This window comes from Pseudopipra pipra, chromosome W (assembly GCF_036250125.1).
Source record: "Pseudopipra pipra isolate bDixPip1 chromosome W, bDixPip1.hap1, whole genome shotgun sequence".
NCBI classification, from domain to species: Eukaryota; Metazoa; Chordata; class Aves; order Passeriformes; family Pipridae; genus Pseudopipra; species Pseudopipra pipra.
Window position 1 is genome coordinate 62,843,289 of NC_087580.1, and position 22,661 is coordinate 62,865,949.

The 22,661-nt window shown below is 37.1% G+C and overlaps 1 protein-coding gene across 1 annotated transcript in view; it reads right to left on the reverse strand.

The window, feature by feature from the left end:
• LOC135404391 (ras GTPase-activating protein 1-like) overlaps positions 1–22,661 on the reverse strand; it is a 125,196-nt gene that overhangs the window by 52,170 nt on the left and 50,365 nt on the right. The window contains exons 6-12 of the mRNA XM_064639122.1: positions 22,268–22,299; positions 18,820–18,872; positions 17,801–17,951; positions 7,668–7,746; positions 5,199–5,319; positions 3,099–3,255; positions 714–801 (exon numbers count right to left, since the gene is read on the reverse strand). Coding sequence (XP_064495192.1) covers positions 714–801; positions 3,099–3,255; positions 5,199–5,319; positions 7,668–7,746; positions 17,801–17,951; positions 18,820–18,872; positions 22,268–22,299 — 681 coding nt within the window. The remainder of the gene's footprint in view (positions 1–713; positions 802–3,098; positions 3,256–5,198; positions 5,320–7,667; positions 7,747–17,800; positions 17,952–18,819; positions 18,873–22,267; positions 22,300–22,661) is intronic.

Genomic DNA, 22,661 nt, shown 5'->3' on the forward strand with positions numbered 1-22,661 from the left:
CTTTTGACACAAAATGTCTATTTCAGAGCTCTGGAATACCAAAACAACTTCATGAATAAGAACATAGTCACATCTTCCATATGCTCTCCTATTGGTGAGTGACTTGTAGAGAATTAAACTCCATTCCTACATTTCTTAATCAGTAAACATTAACTGCTAGAGAGCTAATAACTGATACCAATGTAAAACACAAAACCCCCTTATTTTTTGTGCAAGATCAGAGCCTAAGACCCTAAAGAATAACTGAGTTATGGACAGGAAAATGGATCGACAGATTTTGATTGGTGGACATACCTGCATTAGCACTTTTGTTCTTATCAGGAATGTGCTCTTGAAGCAAAACTCCCACTTACCATGCTCTGGTTCATTACTTGGAAGAGTGCTGGAGAGCAAACAAATTTTTTTTGCATTGAACTACTCCAAAATATATTCTCCAGAAATATCTAATGGAAACCAATGGAAGTCCAGTCCATAGGACCAGACTAGAACTTCTCCAAAGTAGAATCACTAATGCATAGGTAATGTAGGTGCTGGATTATCAGCACTAACTATATCCCTTACAGATCTGCTACTTTTGCGTGGTAATATATGCTAATGTAGACATAGCCACCATCTGTCGTACATTTGCTTTCTATTAGAGAAGGATAGTATCATTAAACACTACAAAACAAAAAATTGCTTTTAAAATTATATTTACCAACAAAAGCTCTCACCTGTATTTGTTCTGGAGTTTCTCCTGCAAAGTAAAAGATGTAATGCTCTTCACTGAAGTGCTGAACTACTATCTGAAAACAGTTTGGCCTTAAAAACAAACAAAACAAAAATGTTGGGAAAAAAACCAACAAGAATAGTCTCTACATGCTTCAAAAGTGCATTTTGGTTGGAATGAATTATGTAATTTCAAGAAAACTGCACTGCAGTTCACCTAGCTTGCTTCAAAATATTTAAGAAACTTGGAACAGTTTGTATTGAATATGCATGTACCCTGACTTACAGTTGAGGCAAAATGCACCTGATAACATTAACAAGTCTTTTATGAGGACTATTCACCACAAACATTTTGAATTATGCACAGGTTCAGCATTAGATCCAAACCACTTAATCATGCATAATGTATTTACTGTTTTAGGAGTTCAGGAAACTATATTAACATAAGGAATTCTTTATCTGAATGTATTCCACAGCTCTCATGACCAATAAAACATATAGCGGATCATGATCGAATACACGTCATATAAACTTTTAAAGCTTTAAATGTGATTGTAACATCTTTGCCATTTTATGTATCTACACTCATTTGTCAAGAAACATCAAAAATATTTCATACTGTTACATTACAAGCTGCACACTACAAGTGCACACTTGATTCACAGTCTTCCACACATTACCTTCAAGGGAATTTGGCTCTCCCAAACACAGAGTTACATGAAGGATCTTGCTTCACTTGCAAATGATATTTCGGTCTTACCCCCATCCATTGATTAAGTAATTACTGGCATGGCATTTTGTGGCCATGCCCACAGGAGGATTGAGGAGGGGATCAAGAAGTAGCTGAGTCAGGGGCTACTCAAATTGTTTTCAAAGACATGCAAAGCTACAGCCCTCACTGTACTTCTGGGAAAAGGGGAAAAATATTTTAAGTAGTTGGTAAAAACTACAAGAGGAATTTTGTCTCAACTACAGTTCATCAACAGCTTTCCCAAGCAGGTGCAATCATGCATCTCCTTCTACCCACACTTTCAGTGCTACTTATTATCTGAATACATTTTAACCCATGGTAAAGTGTTTCTTAGAAGCTGCTCAACAGTCACCATTAACCAAAACATTCCTTGTTTACAGTCTCCACCAAAGCTTCATGCATAATTGCGAACTTTCATGAGGAACATTTCCATATTTTTTTTAAATGGTACTCTCATATCTATGGCTCCTCATTGCAATAGTTGTGCAGATTTTTCAAAACAATTGAGAAATGTATAAAAATCAGATGGTACAAGAACACCACATCTTTGCAGCTTAAGAAATGCCACTAATTTTAAACATCTATCTTTGTATTATCTCTTTGAAAAGACTTAAAGTTGATTAAATACTTTTAATAAATATTAAGATGCATGGAACAACCAGAGCTTCTGTTTAATGTGGTTTTTCTATCTGTTATGGAAAAATGACATTTGCAGGAGTAAATGCATCTTTTTCTTTTATATCCCACAGGACTGCACATTTTTTTGCAATTAACAATGAAAAAAAAGTGTGATCTCTCATCTTAGTTACCAATGATATCAGGAAGTGGTTTGATTCTCAACGTCTTTGCCAATAATCTCATCACTTGCAGTTGACATATTTAGTACAGTAAGTGAAATAAGGAAATGCTCTCTTGCAAAAATAATTTTTAAAATGTTTATATTGCTTATATTACTAACTTTCTGCTCTAACGTTGGTCTAATCTGATTGTTATTGATTCCGAAACAGAAAAGCACTGGTATGTTATCTAACTAATTTAGCTTTCTAATACCTATCAACAAAAGAATGCAGATCTTTTGGAACTGACAAAATTCTTGATCTTATCAATTCTTGGTTCAATAGGATTAAAACACTAGATACAGCTGCTTTGCAATCTTTTTAATGTCTATAATACATGTGGAACAATTAATACACAATATTGAAAAATGACAGTGCAAAATACCAAATTATTATCACATTGTGTTACATGAGAAAATCTTCAGACTAAGTTCTAAAATTTCTTACTAGAAGCTGTTTATGAACAGCTACTAGCAATCAAGTTACCATGGCTTAAATTACCATTAATCAGTTAAATTTGTCTACATATGCTCTTGTAATCTACACCAACTATGGAATAAAATGCAATATGAAACAAGAGTCACAATACTTGCATTTCACAATCAGCAAGAGCTAAAAAAAACCCAAAACAACCTAAAAAACCCCACACATGGACAGTTACCAGGGCTTGGGCATCAAAAAGCAAGTTTATTGTGCCAGGCCAACTTGCTCATTAGTGACATATTGTTTGTATCTTGTATATGCCTCAAACTAGTAGTTACTGTCCTGCTGCATGTACAAGAATTAAAAAGCCAGTGCCCTACCTGCCAAATAAACTGTCATGTACTCCGTAGACTGAACACACACTAAGGTCTATTAATCCTTTAGGTTTTGTGGCTCGTTTTTCACTTTCAAAATAAATAAGCTGGGCATCATTTCCCTCCAATATAAAGTACAAGTTTTTCCATCTCTTTCCTTTACCTGTAAGGAAAGCAAGTAAGAAGTTACAATATTGTTTTAAAGAAAATGCATATTTTGTAAATGAAGAAAAAAGAGGGCAGTAAGGTGTTTGTCAAAATTCAAACAGAAGAACGATGCACAGTTAATCATGCTTAAGCAATATCGGCATACATACTCAATTTTTTTTCAGCATGTAGCTAAAACTAGACCCTCTTCACAGATTCAAGTACAATTTTAGATGGTTCACTAAACATTTTCATTAATCTCAACAGGATTAAACAAGTGCATATGAGCTCCGTCCATATCAGTGAGAAGACTACATCTATACAGTTTGCAAATAATGTGCAATGCTGTAAGTGATCCAATTTATTATGGTTATTTTAATTAAGAAACAGATTTCTCTTGACATGAGAAAATTATTCCTAAACTCTTACCAATTTATCAGCATAACAAATTGCATCTCAATGTCTTAAATCAAAATGACTAAAAACCAGAAATGGTAATATAATATATGCAAAGTTGGATCAGAACCACACATATATCAAAACATTTGACCAGTTTCACGTTTTAGAAAAAAAAAAAAGAAAAAACTTAAAAAAATGTTAATAACTGGAGATTTATATGACAAAGTTTGTTGGAAGACACATTAGATGTACCAGTAAAATGTGGATTTAGCTACCGACTAAACCAAAAATACATCACTTGCTGTTTAATGTCCACTGAATACAACTGATAAGGAACTTTCTGCAACTAATTAATATATAAACCACAGTACATTTTGGAAAAACATTCAGCCTTAATTTTCAACTTGATCATCATAGATCCACCACAACCCTTCATAAACAAGCACTAGTACTCACTGTTTTGGAATAGTAACTTTAAAATCCATTTATTATACTCAACTAGATGGAAGAGTGATTTTATTAAATTTGTGTTCTGTATGCAGGTATGTGCATCTCTCCACATCTACTCAGTACTCTTGCTTGCACATTTAAACTATCTCATTATCCTTTTTAGGTAAAGATTCTCACTTCAAGTTCATTCTCAGCTGACTCCTCACCCTACCACAACTTCTCTCAGAATTAGCACTCTCAAGAGATGCTTTTCTTGCTTTATTCAGAGGATCTAGTTTTTATTTCCTTTCAATGCATCTTTAAATTTGGCTATATTTAAATGCTTACCTTTTTCTCACTTTTGCTTACTATCCAGATCGCTATCTGGTACTTATTGTTTTAGCTACTGTCTTTGTCATATGCAGAAACATTATTGATGGGTTTTTTTATTATTTTTTTTAAATTGACTTTAGTGGAAACAGGAAAAACTAAAATCATGACACTTGGAAAGGAATTAACTTCCTCAGAACTTCAAAATCTTGCTCAATGATAATTCCTCAGAGATATATTGAGGCAGTTTTTAATCAAATAATTCTATGCTATGTTGACTGTGCCAGTGTTAGAGCCTTAAAAAAGTCTCAATATACCTTGTACACCAGAATACACATTTTAAATTAAACTTATTACATGATTTGAAATAACAAAATTAAACCAGCTCTGGTCTCCAATGAATGTACTGATTTACATTAATCTAGTTCTCTTTAACCCATGTGATCAGCCTAAATTTAAACAAGTTGTGTATTAAATATGAATACATTTTATGAACGTGTACTTCATTTAACAAGTCTGAATGCAACCTTTGATAAAAAGCACTTAGTTTTTGTGCTGTTTTTTGATTTTTCTGGCAAGAATCACCAATCAACATCTTTATATTGCATGTCATTTTATGTATTATATCTTTCTATTTATGAACTTCTTAAGGAAAAAAAACCTTTCATACCCTTTACAGGCTTTCTACCACCTTTTGCTCGCTTCAATTTTGCCTCCACTATTACCACTACTACACAAAATATGCATCCATATCTGCATTCCTTAGAAAAAAAATATTTCATAAAATCAAACAGAACTCACTTTTTTTCAGAAGATATCCTTTTTTGACAATATTTTTATAAAAAGCATCTTTTGTTTTGTGACGAATTGTATTGTAGATTTCTTTTCCATCCACTGTATCATTAAGCACTTGTTCTTGATGCTGGTCAACAAGGAAGAAATCAACATTTTTTTTTAATCTCAAAAATCACTGTGAAACAATTGCATACTATGAAGCTGCAACTGAAATTTTATTGAATGCTACCAATTCTTTATTCTCTCATGTGTCTTAACAAACCAATATAATTTAATGCAATACCTTTGCCAGAAATGTAATATAACTATTTCTTGTGGAATTATTAGGCCACAATTATAATATGAGAATAAAAATAAGGTTTAAATACAGACCAACTTTCAAAGAGTAACATCTGTATTTTTTTTTTAAATACTAAATAGAAAGTAGCATCTTTCAGCGATTTATGAAAAATTTACACAAATCTTCAAAGGTTATTTAGCTTCTGTCTTCTACCAAGGATTTTGGGACTGAGCAATAAACGATAAACTCTGAATCAACAAGAATGGTATAGATCACAATAAACACTGAATTATTAACACACAATATTGCACAGTTCCTCACTAATCTTATTAGCACTCATGTCCTAAATGAATGTCATTCTAATAAAAAGCAATAGGAGAAAATAGAAACAGGACATAGAAAAAGGATAAATTCACATAGAAAACTAAGATCTGGAAATATAAATACCCAGCTGTAATGGCCAAAAGCCAAGCCAAGTTTGACCTTACCAAGTCAGCTGATCAGCAAAATTTCTTTAGCGATAAGAAAACATGAAAAGCAAGACTATCAAGCAGTGAGAACAGTATCAAGTTGAAGTGATATATGCGCTAGCTCCATACTAAATACTTTGCTTTTCTCTCTTCTCTTCCCTCCCACATATCCATAGGAATCATGGTTTTGAACATGACAAAGGCAAGATGAAAAACATTTCAGTAAAAGGAATTACAGGACTGACAACAGAAACAATACCCAAGTTTATACTAACTCAATATAATCTCCATAACATAGCTATGAAAGAAACAACATACAAAATAACAGATTTAGTGAAAAATGTTTTAAAGTAAATTTCAAAATTAGAAATAGGAAATCTATTAGATTGAACCAAACAGTATGCAAGACTTCTGAATTATTTTTTTTCTTCAAAAACAGAGCATGACAGTATGCAGTAATTACACCGCCAATAACTTTTTTTTTTAAACAAAGGAAAGTCACAAATATATCTGAATAACTTAAAATAGTTTGATGCAGTCTCACATGGAAAATTAATCAACACAGTGAGTTATTGATACAGGAACCACAAGTGGATATACAAAGTGCCAAAAGAAAGATGATCGCCATAATCCAAAAAGAATGATGGAGAACAAGGAAAGTTATTAACTGAAGCTTTTCAAGGATCAGTCTCTGAATACAATTTCCTCACATTTGTCTCAACCACATTAAAGAGCATGAATTAATAGTAGAAGACAACTGGGAAGCATTGACGACAAGCCAATCAGCAATAAGGCATAAGTCTAATAATACAAGATAAAATTTGCACTTGTTGATACTTACCAATAGAAAACAATATAATACAATGTGGCTACGGTAATGACACATATAATATTCTAGGATATGACACATAACATTCTTCAATCTGGTAAACACTCTCACAGAAAAAAGAAATTAATGACATGGTATGCTGTGCTGTTCTGGTCCATTACATTCAAGAGACACAAACTCACACTGGAATCGGTGGTAGTAGGGCAACTACAAAAACATTATGAAGAGACAAACCCCAGATTTGGTTTGCTCAACTTAGTGAGCTGAGTAAATAAGAATACATATTGAATTAATATAATAGATCTAACAAAGGGGTAACTATTTAGGTTAGAAATTAAAACCAAATTTCTAACCATCAAAACAGGAAAGGCGGAGAATAGATAAGGACAAAGTATAAAAATATACTTTTGAACTAGTTAAACTTTTTGAAAAACTAGACAATATGGTTTGTTTATTATCAGTGGTCTCTTAGGATGAATTTATGCTACAGGGTGGTAATGTTCCTGAACACACCCTGTAAATCCCAGCCCCTTGATCATCTCTGAAGCTTTTCTGTGTATATGGATTTTCTCTGGGGAAAGAAAGACACTAGACACAGAAGAATGGAGAGCAGCCTAGTTCAGGGACCAGAGTTAGGGGCACAAGATGAAGCATTTACACCCCAGGGCACAGACAAAGCTTATCATAACTTCTGTTTACTACAAGACAACCTTAAATAAACAAATGCATATGAGGATGAAATGAAATAAACAGACAAACTCAAAACAAAAATTCAGGAGGGGATGATGCTGTTTAACTACCATGGATACCTCTGCTGTAATTCAGTTCCTATATTATAAATATTTGAGGATTAAGTCAATATCTTCAATAACAAGTGCTCAGAGATGAAGTTTTACCTGCATTGGAACAGGATCTTTAAGGTAATATCCTTCAACAATCTGTTCTTTTCTATAATGTTCAATGATCTCAGCAATACTGTTTAAATAAGAAAAATAAGATTTAAAATGTTAAATCAGTTAGATTTTCCTCTGTATGAGACATGCAATGACACTACATTTCCTCACAAATTTATAATAAAAATCAAGTGTTAAACATCATAATCTCATTTGCAGCAATGAAAATCTACTAATACATTGAAGTCAAGAAAATTCACAGAACTGTTCATATAATGTATTTATTCTAAACTTCAACGAACATTTTCAATCAGTTGATGAAAATGCACGTATTGAGTCTGTCTGGGATGGAGTTAATTTTCCCCACAGCAGCCCTCACAGCTAGAAACTTGTTGATAAACAACCAGTTTTGGCTACTGTTGAGCAGTGCTTACATAGCATCAAGGCTGCCTCTCCAACCCCACTCCTCAAAGGCCAGTAGGCTGAGGGTGGGCAAAAGGTTGGGAGGGGACATAGCCAGAACAGCTGACACAAAATGACCAAAGGGATATCCCATAACATATGGTGTTGTGCTCTGCAACAAAGGCTAAGAGAAAGGAAGGGGGGGGGCATTCATTATTAAGGTATTTGTCTTCCAAAGCAACTACTATGCATACTGAAGCCCTACTTCCCAGCAAGTGGATGGACATCACTTGCTGATGGGAAGAAGAGAAAAAAAATCTTATTTTCCTTTGTTTCTCCATGCAGCCTTTGCTTTGCTTTGTTAAACTGCTTTTACCTTGACCCATGAGTTTTTCATGTTATTTTTCTCCCTGTCCCACTGAGGGGAGGGGGGAGATGGGAGGGTGTCTTGGTGGGCACCTGGCAGCCAGCCAAGGTCAACCCACCACAATGCCAAATGAGTATGCTACCTTTTCCACATTCAAGTAACACATGCATTTCCCAGTTCTCCAACCAGGCTGAAAATTGCTATTTTATTGGTAATAATTTTCAAAGTTCTAGAGTAACTAGGGAAGGGGAATGGAAGATACTTCAAACTGTGCAAAGCAATTTCTTTCTAGGAAGGCAGGAATGGGAAGTAAAAAAAGTTTTGTAACATGGATTATGCAGATTATACTTCAAAATACTAAGCTATCATGTTAAATTAAACACCCAGTCAGTAACATTCATCTATGGGTGATTACATTCTAATTACCAGAGTCAGGTTTAAATTCTGTTTTGAAGGATCAGGAGAGAAGTAGTGACAAACACAATCTAAAATTCAACATATCTTTGAATTGCTCTTATTTTTGCAGTTATTGAGAGTTACATTGTAATAAAGAGAAGTTAACATCGACACAGATGAAACATTCATATATGAAATATCAACCTGAAGATAAAGAACTAAGTAATTCAGTAGAGAACAAAAACATACATTATGTGTTTTCTCATGTGTGTGCAAATGTAATCAATAAGGCACATGTGATAGATCTTTGGCCTATTACACTTGGATAAAATTTTGTCCAAAGGAAAAATATAGGATACTATAAAAATTATCATAAAAACAATCATAAAATACATATAACTAAAACAATAAAGACATCAGTTTGCTTATTCTCTATTTCATTCTTCTAAAGCTATGAACTATTGCATACTCATTAATCTTCCTGTAAACATTTTTATTTTTTCAAGTTTGTAATATGACTTGAGTTTCTCAGTATTGCTAAAAACCAAATAAATTTAAATTTTTATTGATATGCAACATGCATATGCCATTTTCTCCATAAAAATTTAAGCTTTACTACACTCCATAAAAGAATTGCTCTTTGTATTTTGCATGTTGAACAGCTATTGCCAACATCTTTTTATGACGGCAATCAGTAATAAAGCAACTTTACACAAGTTTTTTCCTCCTTCATCAAATCAAGAATACCTTGACTGTCAGCATCTCCTCTCCTTCCTTGGTTAAAAAAATAGGAGTCATCCCTCAACATAAGAAGTTGTAAAATGAGCTGAAGAACAAACTAAGTTGTGCTTGAAAACTCATTTTGGAGTTAGAGTAACATATAGACTAGGACTTTATACCTGGATGGAGCGATTAAGGCTTTCTTTTTTTTACTTAAGCCCTCTTCTCCCCCACACAAACTCAATTCAGATGGTCATTGTCTATTGTCTTACCACTAAAGCAGTCCAAATGACTGAACAAACATTATAAACAGAAAGATACTACATATCATCAAATACACTTGATAATGAATTTGCAAGTGATCCAAGTTATCTAACATGTAAAATGCAAACATGAGATCAAACAGACCACAAAAAGAATCTAAGTAACAGGAAAAAAGGGTTTATAAATCTTTTCAGCATCTGACAGCAACAAAATCCTACTTACACAAAATATATCAAGGAAGGTATAAATAAGTATGAATTTAAAAAAATGAATGGTTAAACTTGGTTTGATATAAAGAAATAAATATGTCTTAATACTATACTACAGTTACTTTAGTAATTGTAATATGTTTAACATAGGATTTATTAGGCTGCCCAGATCCTAGCTACCTGGATAATTTAAAAAATATCTCATCATAATGAGTAGTACCAGTCTTTTAATACTTAATGAGTGAATTAATGGTTATTCTAACTGCTGACATTTCAAATAGTGAAGAATCCAGAAGACAGAACACTACCCTATATGCCATTAAATTATAAAGAAAAAGAATTAACATGTTAAGCCCATATTGTTCAGCCTATCAAAACATGGATTAATCTATCAGTTAAAATAAAAAAGGCTTCCAACAATTCCAGTCATTATCTAGTCTGAAATTATCTCTCAAATTAAAGATAATTTGAAAGTTTGTTCAATGTATAACTGTTGGGTCAATGTTTCTTATGTTCTACTTTGACATGGAATCACCAGATACACCACCCTGTGCTGCTGCCCCCCTTCTAAATTTTTCAAGGTTTTTTGAAAACTCTCTTAGGAAGGTTAGATTTCAGAAAGAAAAAAGAAAGAGACTGTAGCACTAAATCTGATGAGAAACTTGTTTAAACATGTCTTAAACTGGCTCTTTGTGGTCTCTTTGCAAACACATTTCTTCTTCCCAACACCCCCCACGACAACGGTTATCTCCCATGCAGGAATGTCCTGGGAAAGGTGTCCTGAGGTGTTTCCCATTGAGGTGTTTCTCATTGGCCCCTTGTTAACCCCTTCCTGTGATTGGGTGTTCCTGTAAGCCCCTTGAGACTTCTAATTGGTTAACCTGTGATTCTCCCTAACCCTATAAATGTAACAACCCCCAACAATAAACTCTCTCTTGCCTCCTCTCCACGTAGGTGTGCTGTCTCTGTACCAGCCATGGGACCACGTGCGTGGGGGGAGGGCACCTCTCCCCTCCAGGCTCGGGGCCTGAGAAACCCCTGAGGAAACCCCTGGAGTTCCCTTTCCCCATCCCTCAAGATGTCGAAATGGTTCTTCAGATGGAGATGGAACTAGAACTGGGCTCCCCCACGTTGTGGGTGGGGAAAGGGATCCAGAAGAGAGGACAAAGTGGCATGAGATATGTGGTAGGATAGGTATGCCTATCCTACTCCACTTCCTAAAATCAGAAATGAAACATTATTAAGTGGTATCTGACATTCAAATATTGTTTTATATCCCAGGTAGTTTACATATCTAGACATGGGACTGGAAGTTCCATAACATGTATAAGTAATACTACATTTCTGCCTATATTCCAAAAGCAAGCACAGGTAGCATTTTCCTCAACCCTCCCAGTAAGGGGGAGAAGCTTTAGAAGAAACAGATGAACTCAAGAAATCAATACCTGGCTCCAGGACTGGTGCCTCTACCAGAATGTTGTTTTTTATAACCATGGAAAAGTCTTTGAGACACAAGGTATGCTGGGGCCTGACAGGATCTACCTGTCCTGACAGGGGAAATGCTTCCTTGCTTATAAGCTAGCAGGACTGATTGAGAGGGCTTTAAACTAGAATCAGTGTGGGAAGGGGATCCCAACAGGAGAGCTGAAGGTAAGCCAAGGGTTGGCATGGCATTGCCTGAGGGTGGCAACGCTAAATGGAAACATTTATACTTCTCCAGGGAGCACCGAGGGCTTAGGAGCACATCTGAAATGCTTGTACATATGCAGTACAAGAAACAAACAGGATGAACTGGAAGTGTTGGTCAGTTCCCAGAGCTATGATGCCATTGGCAAGACTTGGGGGTACAAGTCCCACAGTTGGAATGCTGGGATGGAAGGCAGTTCAGAAGGGATATGCAGGGCAGGCGAGGTGGAGGATTTGCACTGTATGTAAGGGAGATGTGACTGTACAGCCCTTACAGTTAGGGATGATGTGGTTGAGAGCCTCTGGGTGAGGATTTGGGGGATGGAAAACAAAGCAGCTGTCATAGTAGGTGTCTACTACCAATCGCCCAGCCAGGATGATAGCACTGATGAGTTACTCTACAGGCAATCTCTGGATCAGTAGCCCTTGTCCTTACGGGAGTTTTCTACTTCCCTAACATCAACTGGGAATACCATATTGTTGTGACAATTAACTCCAGGAAATTCCTGAAGTCTGTGGAAGATAACCTTGTCAGTGAGCTGACTAGGAAAGATGCCCTCCTAGACTTATTGTTTGTGAATAGAGAAGGACTCATGGGAGATGTGATGGTCAGTGGCTGTCATGGCCACAGTGATCATGAAATGGTTGAGTTTAGAATTTGCAGTGTAATGAGAAAAACTGTCAGCAGAGTTGCTACCCTGGATTTCAAGAGAGCAAACTTTAAGCTATTAAGGGAGCTAGTCAGCAGTGTCCCCTGGGAATCTGCTTTTGAGGGCTTAGGGGTCCATGAGTGCTGGTCAGTTTTTAAGAAGCACCTTTTAAAAGCACAGGAGCGGGCAATCCCATTGTGCTGCAAGTCAAGCAAGCGTGGCAGAAGATCACCTTGGCTGAACAGGGAACTCCCTTTGGAACTCAAAAGGAAAAAGAAAGTGTATGATCTCTGGAATCAAGGTCAGGCTTCACAGGAAGATTACAGAGCCCTTATTTGCATATGAAGGGAGAAGACATAGAAGACCAAAGATCAACTAGAGTTGAAACCATGGTTAGAGAGCAACCCTGCAGAACGGGTCTAGGGGTTCTGGTTGACAGCAGGCTCAACTGGAATCTACAGTGTGCCCTGGAAGCCAAGAGGGCAAACCACATCCTGGGGTGTGTCAAACAAAGCATAACCAGAGTTAATTAAGAGTTTCTCTCTCTCTCTCTCTTCTTTGCTCCCTTCTATTTATACAGAGCGATAAGATTCCCCCGCACCACCTTCTCTTCTCAAAGCTGAACAGTCTCATCTCTCTCCACTTGTCCTCATATGACAGATACATGTCTTTTAAATACCTACAGGGATGGTGACACCCCCACTTCCCTGGGCAGCCCGTCCCAATGATTAACGACCCTTTCAGTGAAGAAATTTTTCCTAATATCCAATCTAAACCTTTCCTGGCACAACTTGAGGCCTTTTCCTCTCATATTGTCACTAGTTCCCTGGGAGAAGAGGTCAACCCCCACCTGGCTACAACCTCCTTCCAGGTAGTTGTAGAGAGCAATAAGGTCTCCCCTGAGCCTCCTTTTCTCCAGGTTAAACAACTTCCATTCCCTCAGCCGCTCCTCATAAGACTTGTGCTCTAGACCTTTCACCAGCTTTGTTGCCCTTTTTTGGACACGCTCTATCACCTCAATGTCTTTCTTGTATTGAGGGGCCCAAAACTGAACACAGTATCCAAGGTGTGGCCTCATCAGTGATGAGGACCCCAGTAGTCACCTATCTTATCCATGGAATAAACATAAAGATCACAAAAATTACATGCTTTACTGAAGTCCATGGAAAAATACTATTTCATCATCTAATCAAAATAATTCACTCAATATATATTTAACATTTCCTATATATTAGAACCTTCAAATAGACAACTAAAAGACTACATACATATGGTCTGTTTTGTAGTGATGATATAAGAAATAATGAAAGCAAATCTCCATATGAGAGTATAAATACAGTCTGTTAGCTATACTCATTAATAGAAGTTTTGAGCAATTAATATGCAGAATAGTGGGTGAACATGCAAAGGGAAAAGGTTAGTGGAAAAAGTAGTCTTCTGTGGTGGGGGGAAACAGTTTTTCCCCCTGCAGTTATAAAACGGTAAAACCCCAGGGGGTGGTGACCCTTGAAGTTTTGAAGTTTTACCCAATGAGCGCTTCTGCAAAATATAAACATATCACACTCAGAACGGAAGAGAAGGTAGTTGTAGTTTGGTAGTAGAAGTGGTAGCCATGTTCTGAGGCCACGAGGAAGGGGCTCGGAGCCCCTTGGGGCCTCTGGGCCCCCCCAGCCCCGGCTGGGGGGGCTGCAGGGACTTGGAACAGCATAAGGCTGGGCTAAGTACCTGCAGCTGAAAGCTGAAGAAGTTTTCTCCACCGTGAGTGAGCAGAGACAGAGCAGCAGCAGCGTCCAGAGATTGTGGCTAAGAGCCAGCAGAAGATAAGCAGCAGAAACAGCATGCAGCTGAGCAAGGAAGACACAGAGTTGTCTGAAAGAGCCGAGAGAGAGAGAGAGAGAGAGAGAGTAGCAGAGAGAGAGGAAGCTGGGGTAAGAACTGAAATAAAAACCCCAAACTCCTTTTGTGACCTTTCCTAAGTGGAAAGGATGGACTCCTACTGAATGGAAGTCCTAAAACTGCAGCAGCACTGCAGAGAGGAGCTAAAAAGCTCAAAGAAAGAATGCGGAGGGGGTGACCTTGGCCCCCCCCGCTGCTTGAGACAGAGCACAGAGCTCTGTAGGGAACTTGAATCCCCTGAAGATAAGGACCATCACGAAGACCCCTGCGCTTCGTGATATGACGTGGTGATAGCGCCCTTTGTCCTGGGAAATGCAGCCCACGGAGGAAGACCCTCATTTGAAGACGAGTGGCCGAGGGGCTTGGATACCCCTCGTGTGTGCTGGCAGAGATCCAGCTGCTCCATGAGAAGAGCGAAACAGATAGACCTGCTGCCCTAGAGACATTGCTGCTCCGAGAGTGAAAAGGATCTTTCCTTCTTCCCTCCTGGATTTTTATTTGGAGGGGAGAAGAGATTTGATCCCTTGTAAATACTTATGTCATGGTAGAGATAATTAAGATTGTATATAATGTATTGTAGTATTTATTTTGTACAGTCATTGTAATATATTCCCTTTCCCCCATTTAAGTTTCGTGTGGTGTCTGGAAACCATCTCACATTGGGTTGAGATGTGGGAGGGGGCTTAGACTAGGGAATTGGATTTTGGGGCTTTCAAACCATGACATCTTCCTATGCATCACAGAACACTAGATTCCCAAGATGTACCCAGGAATTTTTTGCCATGATCACCCAAAAGAGTCGTAGCTTGCTTTTGGAATATAGTCGGAGACATAGCATTACTTATATTTGTTGCAGGCCTTCCAGTCCCATGCCTGGATATTTAAATTACCTGGGAAATAAAACAATAGTCAGCATTTGAGTTGGTTTCCTAACTATTCTTCAGGCTCTTACTTTTGTATGGAAAACTTTGTTCTATAATTTATGTGGCTATAATTGTAATCAGTACTCTGCAAAGAACAGATTGGCTTTATCCACTTTTTTAATCCTACTTACAATCACTAAAGCCTCAAGAGAAGAATATTCAAGAGAAACAACACTACTACCACGGATGATTTTTTTAAAGTTTTAGTCTAATACTAGTATCAGATTTAAAGCAGATACCTTCAGAGCATTTAAAGAAATAGCTTATAAAAAAGATCAATGAAAACTGTTTAATGCATGCATTTAAACATGCAGCACTTCTTCAATCTGTAGTTTTTCATCTTGAAGACAAACTCTACATTTTTAGATAAATTATAAAGAATAAACACAGATATTCTCTCTGTCCCAAGAAATGCTCATAAATAATTTCATTATCTTGCATAAACTCCTACTTCCTATATTTCTGTTCTGGATTTAATGCTGTTTGATGCTTTTCAGCCACGTCTGACTGTTCCATATAACAATCCACCTTAGTCTTCATATATTTAAAGACTTCCTTCTTTCAGAGTCCATAACAAATAAACCAGTACAAGAATTAAAAAAGCCCATAGAAAGCTATTCCTTTTTTTTCTGCTTCTTATTTATTGCCCTCTGCAGTAGATCTTATGGTAAGTAATTTGGGGCAGTTACCACCTTCATTTTGCATCAAGGCTAGCCTTTGCGAACGAAGATTTGGGAAGGGCTCTACCCACATTTGTTACAAGTGCGCTGCTGGCTAAAAAGGCCAATATGAGATAGACAAGTCTGGTTGCAAAAGGCACAACAGGACTCCTTAGGTGGAACATTCTGCAAGACACAATTCTTTCTGCGTTGTTTTTTTCTCCTCAAGAGTGATCCTGCGTGCTTTCTCAAAAGAAGAAGCAGTGTTATAGATAGTGTGTCTCCAGACCTCCCGATTGGAGGCCAGAGTAGACCAGTTATGTTGATCAATATGGTCAAGGTTGAGATGTTGTTTCAGGGAGTCCTTGTATCTTCTCTTCGGGGCTCCTCTCTTGTGACAGCCAGTGGTAAGTTCACCATAAAGCATGATCTTACTGCATTACATACTGTTTAAACTTCCAAGTTTATCGACTTTCAGTAAATATGAACTTGGACAGAATTAGAGCCTAAGAGTATATTAGCAATTCCCCAAAACATTCAACTAAAACTAGAAGTCTTTCAAAGCCAAGTAGTTCTGTTTTACTGAGGAAGATCTTTGCAACCTAGGTACCAAAATATTCAAAAAAAACTCTAAAAGCACATTATCATAATTTAGTGATGCTTAATCTTTTCATCTTGTTTTCCATCCAGTGTCAAGGAAAGAATCTTCTCTAGTGGGAAATTAATTTCCTAAAGTAATAACTTATTGCAGTAAGCTTCTGGAGCTATACTATCTAATGTTGCAAAGCCATTTGAGACTAATAAGACTTCCACTAATTTGCTAATTAGTTTATCACCTAGGGTGTCTGAAGTCTGTCATCCTCCTAATATGCCATGTAACTAGAGAATGGGCAAAAGAGGATTTACCTTCAAAGGCTGACACTGCAGCTAGCTTGATTTTCAATGAGGATGTCTGGAGGCCAGACTGATTAATGTAGAAGGTACTCAAGCAGCCTGTGTGTGGGATATACATACGTTAATAAAGTTCCAATTGCTTAGTCTCAAACCATCGTCCATTTGAAATCATATGAAGTCCACTGAACTTCTTAGTTAGGAGACCTCAACATTTTCTTAGACATACCAGCTGCTGGATCTCTACCCACTCAGAAGCCAAGCCAGAATTGAGAAAAATTCTCTATTAAGATGAAGAATGCCCTGGTTCTGGGTGAACAAGATCAGAAAATTTCTGATCATGTGACAGGCAATGGCCTCAATTAAAAGAGAAAGTTGAGTTTTCACTACTGAGAAATTTTGATAACCTAATTCATAGAGTTGTCACAGACTCAAGGATGGAGCTGTATTAATAACTTTTCCCATGAAAGGGGAAACTTATTTCTTGAAATTTCTTTTTTTTTACATATTACCATATTTTTATACCCATGGAAAAACAAACCCATCCCAACTTTCATCACTCTAAATTCAGTGATCTGCACTTCTGACCAAAATATCATTCAGATATTTTAAGGTGATTAATTTAATGACTTTTTTCAACAATTAAGGTTATTTTTCCCTTTGTTGTCAATACCCATTTCTATTATTTATAATTTAAAATCCCTACTGACTATCTCCAATAAAACTAACATTTTAATTTTCCCCTTTCATATACACAAAACTCCCTATTATAAATAAATAGTAGTTTCCAAGACAACACAGCATTATCCTAATTACGTCATAATCCAATTTATAGGGTGAAGAAAATAATTTACAGAAGGAGAAAAATACTTCAAAAGAAACAAGTTACACCTAAGCTTTTGAAGGCTTTTAGAATGTATTTAGTTAAAACTAACTACTAAGCAAGTTACTTAAAACTCATAGTATATCCTTAAGAAATACTGAAACCTTATGATCATATGAGTAAGTTATCAGCAATACGTTATAAAAGTTCTTTACAGAAGTATAAAATACACCCAACTTTTAAAACTTACCTATTATAATACCTGCCTCCCATCATAAACTGATTGCTTGATGTTGGACATATTTTAAAACGTTGAATATTTTCACTGGTTCGAAAATAAAGTGAGTAATCACCAGGTGTATTATCTGAAGGCCTCACAAGAAAACTGCACATCTGACCAACTGAAAAGATATCATAATACAGTGTTATTCACTGTTACTTATCTTAGTGTCATTTATGAACTTTTATAAAAGCTCTTTCTGTACAAATTAGCAAGAATTGCACACTTAAAGGAGAAAGTCTGATGTAATTTCCAACAGTGATCCCCATTCTTCACTCAAATGGGATGAAGTAGTACTAAACTGCCAAAGTTAATGCCGAATCATTTGGCTGTAGCTGACAACCTATCCCCAACTTTTGTCACCTCTTTACAAGAGCATACGGTGTGCATGTGAGAGTTTTGGAAATTTTTTCAAAAAAACTAAAGATTTTTGTTTTCATATTTAAGGTATTTGACAGTATGACTCAGAAATCTTGATGTTTTCATTTTTAAAATTATTTCCTCTATGAGGAGACTGCAGTTTAATACATTCTCCCATAAGTACATAACAGCACCAAGCCTGCCAGAGTTCAAGAAGTGTTTGGACAATGCTCTCAGGCACATGGTGTGACTCTTGGGGATGGTCCTGTGCAGGGCTAAGAGTTGGACTCGATGGTCCTTGTGGATCCCTTCCAACTCAGCATATTCTGTGATTCTGTGAACAGCATTTTCTCGTCAGCATTTTAATGAAGCCCAAAATATATTTATGTATATTACAAAAATTAAAAATAAATTAGCTATTTCAATTAGAATTCTTAAGCTAACTGTACTTGAGAATATAAAAAAAATACTCAATGTTTAGCCATGAGGTTTTTTTCCAACGTAGTAGCAACCACAACAGATCTGATGCTCATAAGTTCATATAGAAAAAACCCAGGTTTTCCTACAGTCTCAAAGGATTACTTTGTCTCATTCCCCTACCACTGTATTTCCATCTGAAATAAAAGTACCTGTCATCAGCAAATTGTAAGCTTCTTGTTTGGAGATCTTCCCATGGAACCATCTTAAAGATCAAAAGAAAAATTAGAAAGCAAGACTATCAGCTCTCTTTTTTAGTTCTTGTGACATCTAAGGCTCTGACATCTATGAAGTAATTTCTGGTGCATATGAATTAATATTTGTTTAAAAAAATCTAGTAAATATAGATTATATAAGCAACCGTTATGTTATTCAGTGATTCTGTTTTTCTACCAACAGAATGAAAAATAAATATCTACATCTATTTTACAGGTGTCCAACGCAAAGTAGATGTTCAAATCCAAGTATGTTTAGAGATTAAAGGCATATTTGAAGCCAGTCTCAGATAGCAATTTATTTGAATCATTAAATGCAAAGCCCAAGGACGTTAATGAAAGTTAAATACTATACAGAATAACTAAAACTGAATTTCGCTGGAAGCTGAGGAAATAAACCCCAGCTTTATTAACCATTGAATATGAATCGCTTCAATTTCACACCTTGCATCTTCCGTAATCCTGCATCAGAGCATCATCCTAAAAAAATACAGCAATCTGTCCAGTCTCAATCTGATAGCTATGATTATAGGAAACAACTTGATGTTGCATGGCTATTCAGTTTGCATGACATACCATGTGCTACATATTAAGAGCTCATCCTGTCTTTTAAACTAGAAATAGGGCCTTTCATTGCAGAATGTATGTGCGCATGCATGCGTTTAAGTGTGCCCTTAATAACAAAGGGGTCCAGAAAGGCTGGACATACTTTAAGATGGAAATCTTAAAAAGGTGCAGGAACAGGTCGTCTCTGTGTGCCAAAAGATGAACCAGCAGGGAAGAAGATCAGCCTGTCTGGACAGGGAGCTTTCTCTGAAACTCAGGGAAAAAAGGAGAGTTTATGACCTTTGGAAGAAGGGGCAGGCAGTACAGGAAGAGTACAAGGATGTCGTTAGGTCATGTAGAGAGAAAATTAGAAAGGCGAAAGCTCAGCTAGAACTCAATCTGGCCACTTCTGTGAAAGACAATAAAAAATGTTTTTATAAATACATCAACAACAAAAGGAGAGCCAAGGAAAATCTCCTTCCTTTATTGGATATGGAGGGGAACATTGTCACCAAGGATGAGAAAAAGGCTGAGGTACTTAATGCCTTCTTTGCCTCAGTCTTTAACAGAAAGATCAGTTATCCTCAGGGCAACCAGCCCCCCAAGCTGGTAGACAGGGACAGAGAGCAGAATAGACCCCCTGCTAATCCAGGAGGAAGCAGTTAGTGACCTGCTGAGCCATTTAGACACTCATAAATCTATGGGACTGGATGGGATTCATCTGAGGGTATTGAGGGAGCTGGTGGAAGAGCTTGCTAAGCTGCTCTCCATCATTTATCAGCAGTCCTGGATAACCAGGGAGGTCCCAGATGACTGGAGGTTGGCCAATGTGACACCCATCTACAAGAGGATCCAGGGAACTACAGGCCTGTCAGCCTGATCTCAGTGCCTGGCAACGTTATGGAACAGATCATCTTGAGTACCATCACACAGCATAGTGTGGCCAGCAGGACCAGGGAAGTGTCCCTCTATATTCAGCACTGGTGTGTCCTACACCTAGAGTACTGTGTCCAGTTCTGGGTTCCTCACTGCAAGAAGGACATTGAGGTGCTGGAGCATGTCCAGAGAAGAGCAACTAAGCTGGTGAAGGGTCTAGAGAGTAAGTTGTATGAGGAGCGGCTGAGGGAACAGGGGTTGTTTAGCCTGGAGAAGAAGAGGCTGAGGGGAGACCTTATTGCTCTACAACTACCTGAAAGGAGGTTGTAGCCAGGTGGGGTTGACGTCTTCTCCCAGGCAACTAGTGACAGGATGAGAGGACATAGCCTCAAGCTGTGCCAGGGGAGGTTCAGGTTGGATCAGGAGGAATTTCTTCACTGAAAGGGTCGTTAACCATTGGAACGGGCTGCCCAGGGAGGTGGTAGAGTCACCATCCCTGGAGGTGTTCAAGAAAGACTGGATGTGGCACTTAGTGCTGTGGTCTAGTTGACAAGATGGTGATCAGTCAAAGGTTGGACTTGACCTCAGAGGTCTTTTCCAACCTAAATGATTCTGTGAAATAGCCCAAAATGGGACAAAACTAAGACCTTGACAGAAAATTGTGCCAGGAGAGGTTTAGATTAGATATTAGGAAAAATTTCTTCATGCAAAGGGTGGTCAGGCATTGGAACAGGCTGCCCAGGGAAGTGGTGGAGTCACCATCCCTGAAAGTGTTCAAAAAATGTGTGGATGTCACTTGAGGACATGGTTTAGTGGTGAACATGGTGGTGCTGGGTTGATGGTTGGACTTGATCATATGAGGTCTTTTCCAACCTTAATGATTCTGTGTAAAAGAAAGTCTCTTACACATCAAAAAAGAGCTCTAGTTCTAACTTGCTTTCTATATTACCTTTACAGGAGAACCTCTGGCTATTGGAATATTTGCAGAAATCCCTGCCTCCCTGGAATATTCTGAGAAGCATAAGTAACTGGATTGAGTGTCAAAGATTTAAGATTCTGCTACAAACTACTTTGTTAAAAAAAAAAAATCCTGTATTCGAAGGCATCCCTACTACTGTTATGCTGCTATACCAAACTGACTAGCCCAACATTGGAAACCAGTAAACTGAAGCCATATGCCAATCATTTTCTTTCCCCTATTAAAAACAAAAACAAACCACCAAGAAAACACCACTACCACAAGAAATGCCTTCTTCAAACACCAGTCCTTTGGAGACTGCAAACTAGGCAATAAATACAGGAAGCAGCAGCTGCAATTGTTGCAAGAAAATGAAGGATGGATGAAGTTATCCAGCTACTAGAAATTTTCTATAACTCTCATTTGCTGCTCATCTTAACTATTGAAAATAATATAACAATCAAGTTTCCTGTATCAATTCATTGTTCATTGTAAATTGTATTAGTTTGGGCTTTTTTTAATTATTCAACAAGTTGGAATTCACTGCAGATTATTCTAGTGTCTCCTGGTTTTCACTTAAAGTGCTAGCACATGAGGCTAATATCGTTTACTATTACATTATCATTCCTCTGAATGATACTTTGATCCCTCTCCTGCACTTAGAGTTGAGCAGACCTGAAAAAAGGTTACCTCTAAGGTAAACTATGCATATAAAACCCACGCACAAATCAGAAAACAACACATCCTCCACTGTATATATCCTAGGTAAAATGATCACAGAGACTCATTCAAGATTTTATCACTGCAAAACCCATTAACATTAGGCATAACTAATACAAGGCTTCATGTCAATGACCTATGCAACTTCAACAGCTAGTGTAGAAGAAAAGTCTTAAGATTAAAAACAAGTACACACAGCTTTGGTTCACCTTCCCAATTTCATAGCTAAAGTTTACAAACAGTTGTTTTATGCTTTGCTTTTAATAACAAAACAAAAATCCTTACATTTTGCCTTCATGTGGATCTTCTTCTCTTCCCTAATAGGAGAATTAACATATTAAGTGCATGACAACAGTATGCTTGAGTTTAGAAAAGTAAACTTCATAGGTTAAGACCTTCTGTAGAAATAAACAGCACTAAGAAGTCCAAGACATTTTTGAACTAGATGGCTTATTGCACAGTTCATGTAAAGAGGTTTTTAATTTCATTCACTAAGTGGAAATTCAGTCATAACACATTATTTCAAAAGATTGCTTCTGTTCTTGTTCAAGTCCTTCTTTACATGTGGTAATTAAATCTCAACTTTCCTGAATTTCAACCACTAATATAGAAATTTATAGTTAGATACTCTAACACTACCACTTCAATTTAGCCATTCACATCCTGATATAGATGTGAG